The 7,417-nt window shown below is 38.0% G+C and overlaps 2 protein-coding genes across 2 annotated transcripts; one reads left to right on the top strand and one right to left on the bottom strand.

Annotated features, from left to right (window-relative positions):
* Window positions 1–507: 507 nt before the first annotated feature.
* Window positions 508–1,110, top strand: LOC140180698 (uncharacterized). The gene has a single exon (XM_072221976.1). The coding sequence runs from the start codon at window positions 508–510 to the stop codon at window positions 1,108–1,110; it is 603 nt and encodes a 200-aa protein (XP_072078077.1).
* Window positions 1,111–3,764: 2,654 nt separating this feature from the next.
* Window positions 3,765–4,550, bottom strand: LOC112765679 (uncharacterized). The gene is made up of 2 exons (XM_025811556.3): window positions 4,317–4,550; window positions 3,765–4,237 (listed from the first exon to the last, which is right to left on the bottom strand). Exons 1-2 carry the CDS (start codon window positions 4,492–4,494, stop codon window positions 3,957–3,959), a joined length of 459 nt encoding a protein of 152 aa, XP_025667341.1. The 5' UTR covers window positions 4,495–4,550; the 3' UTR covers window positions 3,765–3,956.
* Window positions 4,551–7,417: the final 2,867 nt, after the last annotated feature.

Raw genomic sequence — 7,417 nt, 5'->3', positions numbered from 1 at the left:
TACAACCTAGTCGGCGGTGTGGAGTTTCGGGTCGGACACAAGTTCAGAAGCCGAGAAGTGGTGTTTCAAGATGTGAAGAACTACAGTATTCACAGGAGTGCTGAGTACCGGGTGATAGAGTCCGACCGGTTAAAGTACCATGTGCAGTGCCGTCAAGCCGATAGTGGGTGTCAATGGAGCCTTCGTGTGGCCCTTCGTCAGAATCTCGGATACTGGTATGTTCAACTTTAATTGTGAATTTGAGTAGTTTTGTATGATATGTTATTTTGTTTATAGATGATTTGTAAGAATAAATTTTTTGTTGTCATTAGGGAGGTTCGGAGGTTTGGTGGACCACACAGCTGTCTGGCACCCACCATGTCTCAAGACCATTGTCAGTTAGATAGCAGTCTCATCTGTAGAGTCATATTGCCCTTGATTCAGTCCAACCCGTCTATGAGTATCCCGGTGTTGTAAGGTGCGGTCCAGACAAGCTATCACTTTAAACCGTCATACAGAAAGGTGTGGATGACAAAGCAGAAGGCAATTGCATGGATCTACGGTGATTGGGAAGAGTCATACAACAAGGTGCCGAAGCTGCTTCAGGCACTACAAAGCTGTTTCCCCGGCACCATATGTGACCTACGCGTCAAACCGTACTACGAAGGACACCTCGTGGTGTGTGACTGCTGCATGTTCGACAAAGTATTCTGGGCTTTTCCATCATATGTTGAGGCCTTCAAGCATTGCAAGCCATTCGTCTCTGTAGATGGCACGCATTTGTATGGTAAGTATGGTGGAGTGTTGCTTATAGCGGTGGCGCTAGACGGCAACAGCAACATACTGCCAATTGCTTTTGCCATTGTTGAGTCTGAGAGCACCGAGTCATGGTCGTTCTTTCTTACTAATTTGAGGCACCACGTGACTCCACAAGACGGCTTACTGGTTATATCTGACAGATCTCAGGCCATCAAGGCCGCCCTAGGAGCCGATGATAGCGGGTGGCATCCCCCTAGGGCGTTCCATGCTTACTGTATCAGACACATGGCTACGAATTTCATGACCCGATTCAAGAGTTTGTTAATTAACATACCAAAAGATTTAACAAAATTATTTAACTCAAATACATAAAAAGACATTTCTCACCTCGCAGCCAGCGGATACTGATCGATAGACGCCTTTATCTGGTGGACACCACTGGAGGAATCTCTGATAAATCCAGGACATCAACAACGGAGTACAGCCAGCGATATCCGTGACGCCCTACTAAGCCGCCAAAGAAAGGGACTGATACGTCCAGACCAGCACAGCCGAGCCCAGGAAAACGCTGTACACTCCGCAAAGTCCCGGAGCAAAGGTAGCCATCGAAGGTGCACCAGATTGTTGGACTTGTCGGTCATCAGATACCCTCCGATCAGTAACATGATATAACACCTAGCGTACTGTCGGAGGGTCTTGGGATCGTCTGTCTGGGGCATCTGGCGGACACGATCCCGTAGTCACACAAGCTTCAGGGTGAATGACTCCTTCCTCTACGCCGCCTGCTGTGCTGCCACGGGAGGCCTGGCACCAAGGAGCTGCTCCACCAACGCCCACGTCTCCGTGGTGTACCACCTACCAAAGTCACGGAGGCACCTCCGACGGGGTTACCGTGTGCGTGTAGGCCTAGGTGGTATGCCACATCCTGCAGGATGATAGTGACCTCACTCCACGGAAGATGAAACGTGTGCATCTCTGGACGCCATCGCTCCACCAGTGCCGAAATCAGGGAATTGTCAAAAGTAAAATCCCTAAGCGGCACTGTGTCACCAAATCCGGCCTCAGTCAGATACGGGACGATGGCGTCCGGTGGAGGTAAAGTATGGCTCACTCGTTGGGGAAGTAGAAGGCGAAGCCTCTGAATAATGACAACCAAAAATAATTTTTAAATTATATAAAATCATTAATAACTTATAGATTTTTTTTAACATTTTCAAAAATTAATTTTACTTTTGATAATATTTATCTCTCAAAATTCTCTAGATTAATGATTTTTATTGTTACTTTTATTACAAATTAAATAATATAATACAACAAAATAAAGTCTTAAATTTCTAAGAAAAAAATATCAAAATTTATTAATGTAAACAGTGTTATACTATAATGGCATTAAATTTATAAATACTAACAACATAGCACAGGGATATCAGAGTTCCAAACTAATAATATTTATGTCATACCAACCTAATACAAGCGCATAGAGTACTAAATTAACAATACATGTCTAACTCCTAAATTATTTACCAACGTTCCAGATCTTCATGACTACCTTAACAATGACAACATCATTAAATTTAACAACCATAACGAAACTAACCTCGAAGTCGGCCGCCCCGGCGTAATGTGCCGTCTCGTTCAGCCTGTTATATCCCCGTCATTCCCCACTTGGCGCGCCATCACTGTTTGGGTCAAAGGTATAGTCAAAAATGGTTAAAAGATGAGAGAAAGATGTTGACAAAGTCAAACTGGGATCCGGAAGTCGGCCGTGAACAACTTCTATATATAGGCGCGCACGGGTCATATCTCGTTTATAATGTAAACAAGATGACAATGCGTAAACGAGATATGGTAAGGGAATTTAAATCGGTAAATTTAAAAAAAAAAAATATTTTAGTAAATATTATATTTATTTTATTTATTAAAGTAAAAAATATATAGAAAAAAATAGAAAAAATCACAAATTTATAGGATAAACTGATCTCAAAAACTATTTTCAGCAGACCTTTCATTAGTTTTTAATGAAATTCTGATAATCAACAAATAAAAAAAAAATAACGGCCTTAAGAAAAAAAAGGGAAACTCTTAAGACATATAGTTTCAGCGTAAAAATGAGTCTTACTATTGTAGTCACTTGTTTATGTATGTGAGACTCAGGTTGGTTATGAATGTTTACGAAAAGGAAAACTATTAGAAATATGTTGATGCAACTATGGAAGGAAATCAATATTATATCTTTAGGAAATAAAATAAAAAAGATAATAAAACTATGAAAGAATAAAAAAAATGAAAAATTTTTATTATATGTTGTATTTTTTTTTTATTAAAAATAAGGGGACTTGAATCCATAACTTCTTAAGTGAATATAGAGAGATTATGTCAATTAAACTATAACTCTTTAGCATGTTGTTATTGTATTTTATGAGAGAACAATGCTACCTATTTATACTAATTACTAAATTAATTTTAAGTTTTAAAATAAGGGGTAAAGTACTAAATTAGTCCCTTATGTTTGGGTGTAATTCTGTTTTAATCCTTAAAGTTTAAAGTATCCTATTTGAATCCAAAAATATTTTATTTAGCATCAATTTAATCCCACAGTGAGATCAAAATTAAATAATTAATGAAATGTCCTACATAACAACAGTACAAAAATAAATGCGACATGTACAAGCCGTTGATGTATCAATATATTTATTTATTATTTTTCTTATAATATAAATAAAATATTTTCTATAGAACTAAAGAGAATGATAAATAAATGTATTGATACATCAACGGTTGATTTTGTGCCTCTAGAGCTTGTACTTGTTCTCCAGATTATCGATTTTGTTCTTGTACTGTTGTTATGTAGGACATTCCGTTAATTATTTAAGTTTGACCTCACTGTGGGACTAAATTAATGCTAAATGAAATTTTTTTTGGATTCAAATAACACACTTTAAATCTTAAAAAGTAAAACAGAATTAGGCCCAAATATAGGGACCAATTTAATACTTTACCCTTAAAATAAGTTAAAACAACCAGAATCAAAATAACACAAAAATTTAATAAAAGACAAGAATACAATCCAAGGACTGAAGGAGCACTGGGATTAACCAAAGAAAACAAAGCACTATGGTATGCTTAACTTGCTGGGAGCAGAGTATCCCATCCATTTATTTAAATAGTAGAAATCAAGATTGTATAGTAATAATAATAATGATATGGTTGTAGGTAGCTTAGGGAGAGAAAGTAGTGCGGTGGTGGGATGAATATGGAGTTGGTATGGCAATGAACTTGGTGAGTCCAGCAATGCAGTCACCGGCGCCGTTTTCGGGAGAGGCAAAGTAGTAAGGCCTCCACTGATCGAGTTTCACCTTGAATCCCTCTCCGCCACCTTCATGGGTGTTCCCCAACAGCTTTGCACCCCGGAACTCGCACGTTGTGTAGCTCCACATGGTGGGCAGCACGTACACACTCTGCGCCGCTGTCGCTTTGTTTGGTGCTGGATACTTGAACACTGCATTGTAGTATATTAAGCAGTTCAAACGTATCAAATTATCTAATAATTTTCAGTTATTAGTTTCACAAGAACGTACCTAGTGTATCATTGATGTGGAAGGGGCTGTTTTGTATAGTCCATTCGGTGTAGTTGGTGCCAGCACGCCACCCTTGAGAGCCTCCAACTAATATGCTTCGGCCCTCGCTGCCACCAGCAATCGAACAAGTTATCACAACCAACAGTACTGCTCCTCTAATTACTATAATACTATCCATTTGCTTCAAACTGTAGCTTGGTGTGTTTTAGCGCACTTGGGTGTTCCAACATATAAATAGAATCATAGACTCAGCTTGGATCCGTTTTCAATTATTTTCTGTTATGTTTCCATCAAGTAGCAGTGGTGGTAGCTACACGGAACACAATCTCCAGCGGTTGACACCAACTACTATAGTCTATAAGGCTTTCTTACTAAAAAAAAAAAGGTCAATTAATAAGGTGAAAGGAATCTAAAAGAATGATGAGTTCGGCAAAGGCGCATAAACGAATAAACGGGAAAACAGAGTCATGAGTCTTCACTAATCACTTTTTAATCTAACTCTCAGAAATATGGGTTGGTGAATTTGACAACTTTCAACGCTCTGGCTAATGGTCAAACGATCCAGAGGTTTTGTTCAAAACTGGGCTGAAAGGCCCATGCCAAATCGTTAGGCCCACAATACAAATTTCCAACAGACGATAGGAAAAGGAGAAAATGATCCATGAGAATCGAATAAAACTATAAAACTAGCATAGGAATTCATTTTTAATTAGTTAATATTAATTAACTTTTTTTAATTTTAGAAATTCTTATTTTTTAGAGAATTTAGTGTTTATGGTTTATAATTTAGAATCCTAAAAAAAGAACTGATTCCTTAGTCCTTACTCCCTAGTATTACTGAATGGAAATTATATGATCTCTCAGCGAAGCGAGCAGTTTTAAATTGTGATGGTGACAAGTGAAGAGCAGAAGAATAGAATGACTTCATGAGCAAGCAGCATAGCACTCCCTTCCGTTGAAGCAGTGATTTCCGGACATTCTGAGTAACTGTGGCTATGTTGCTGACTGCTCATGAGTTGTTAAACGTAACACACTAACACACATACATGCAGAGTGAATGAGACAAGCTAAGGAGAGGTAAGAGTAATCTGCATTCATTCATTCAGTAGCATAGGCATAGCAATCCTGTGCTTGTGATTTGTGAATGTTCAAACTTCAAACTCAAAGTCTCAAACCCTTCTTCCAGGCCATACACCCACCTATAGGACAGGACAACCATCATGACGTCATATTATTAGACAAATCACAAGTGAACGACAAGGACTACTGCTGTCTACCAAACACAACACAACACAGTTGCTGTTCTTCTTTCTTAGCTTAGGTGGTCCTCTCCTGCCCTACCTTCATTTGTAACTTTCACAAGTTTCACACATAATACTTGTGGCCCCCTAACACTAACACTAACACTACCATTCCACAACATACAACATTTTTGGCTCTTCTTACTTAAAGCGGGAAAAACAAAAACAAACTTGAATTTCAATCAATCATTATTCCATTCAAAAGGTAGTGAAAGTGTAGTACAAGAGAACTTATTGCTGAATAATTAACAAACATACTTGACGCATTAATCATGATTGTTGCAGATGATAAGTAAATCATTGGTTAAATTAAATCAATCAAATAGCAAGGTACAAGCAATTAATCATCACAAATAAAATAAGAGGCAGCTCTTGGAGTTTTCATCTGGCTTCGAAACCAATGATATATGATATTCTAGTGACATTGCAATTACGGAACTACATAGAGGGATCAATCATCATAAGACTAATAATTAAGCTTTGATAACTTGAACTTGACCAGAATGATTGGTACAATATAAGAAGGAAAAGAAGAAAAAAGAGAAAGACAACGAACTAAAACTAAATAACACAACAAACAAGACACTAAACTGAACCATAGCATGAATTTGGACATTTTAATAATCTAAAAGAGATTATAGAAATCAATCAATGAGTATTAGGAGGCGATGATGATGATGAGTTGTGAGAAGATTGCTCTGGTTGCTTGGTTTCTTGAGGAGCATGAATTGGTGTTTCAGGAACCGATGAAGTGGTGGATTCGCTGGTCCTTGTTGGCAGTGATAGATTGATTCTGCCATCAATGCAAGTTGAGCACTTTCTCTCTGCCCAGCTTTCAATATCATATTGGCCATACCCCATGATTCTTCTTCCAGAACACAGCCTTCCAATCATAACTGCTATCACTCCCAACACAATCACCACAACTAGAACACCAACCACAGGACCTACCGAATCATGTTCTGACATTCCATCATCATAGGATTGCTGTGGAGGAGGTTGTTGTTGATTCATTGGCATTGACGACATTTTTGACCTTCTTGTGGAGAATCAGTAACTCTTTTTTCTCTTGCTGTCTCAAAATGTGAAAGTTTAAGAAAGTATAATGTTTGGAAAGTGGAAACAAAGATGAATAATAAGAGAGAGATTACTTTTTTTAAGATTCTAAGATGATGTTGGGAAGAAACATTCTCATTGTGAAATTCTGTTTGCAAAGGATGAGCAGAGAAGAGTTATAATGCAGATGAAGAGAGGCCTCATGCTCATTCTTGCTTCTGTTATTTTGGAAAGAGAAACACATGTCCCTGGTGCCTGGCTATAGTGTGAGGGAATTCAAATGGCAGGATATGAAAATTCTCATTGAACAAAAATGCTTTCCACAGATATTAAGTGTGAGAGAGATCATATAATAGAGTATAGTATTATTTAATAAGCTGAGACAATATTTGAAAGAGAACCAAGAGTGTAGTGTATATGTTAGTATTGTATATTGTATAGTATTATTCGGGTTGGGGAACCCCGAGGGACAGTTAAAGGACGAAAGGAAAGGCGAAAGAAAACAGAAAAGGTGGGAATCTTTTGGAGAGTAAAGTGCATAGCCTTTTTCTCGAAAAGCCCTTTTCAAAAACAACATCAACGAGCTTTTTCAGGAGTCTAGGTACTGCATGAAGCCACGAGTGAACAACCTTAACAATAAGGTAGAAACTAGAAAACTCCTTTTCTTTTTTATTAGCTTTTAATTCCAACAAGTGTCAAGTGTGAATCCTGAATTTGAACACCTTATTCCAGAATATTTTGATA

Source organism: Arachis hypogaea, chromosome 17 (assembly GCF_003086295.3).
Source record: "Arachis hypogaea cultivar Tifrunner chromosome 17, arahy.Tifrunner.gnm2.J5K5, whole genome shotgun sequence".
NCBI classification, from domain to species: domain Eukaryota; kingdom Viridiplantae; phylum Streptophyta; class Magnoliopsida; order Fabales; family Fabaceae; genus Arachis; species Arachis hypogaea.
The sequence above is the reverse complement of the archived record's forward strand: the minus strand, read 5'-3'. Positions and strand labels throughout refer to the sequence as shown.

Excerpts from the sequence above, each read along its gene's own strand:
- LOC112765679 (XM_025811556.3), bottom strand. The coding sequence starts at position 4,494 with ATGGATAGTATTATAGTAATTAGAGGAGCAGTACTGTTGGTTGTGATA. Across the intron at positions 4,238-4,316 it reads CCACATCAATGATACACTAG|TGTTCAAGTATCCAGCACCA; the intron begins GTACGTTCTTGT and ends ACTACAATGCAG.
- LOC140180698 (XM_072221976.1), top strand. The coding sequence starts at position 508 with ATGACAAAGCAGAAGGCAATTGCATGGATCTACGGTGATTGGGAAGAG.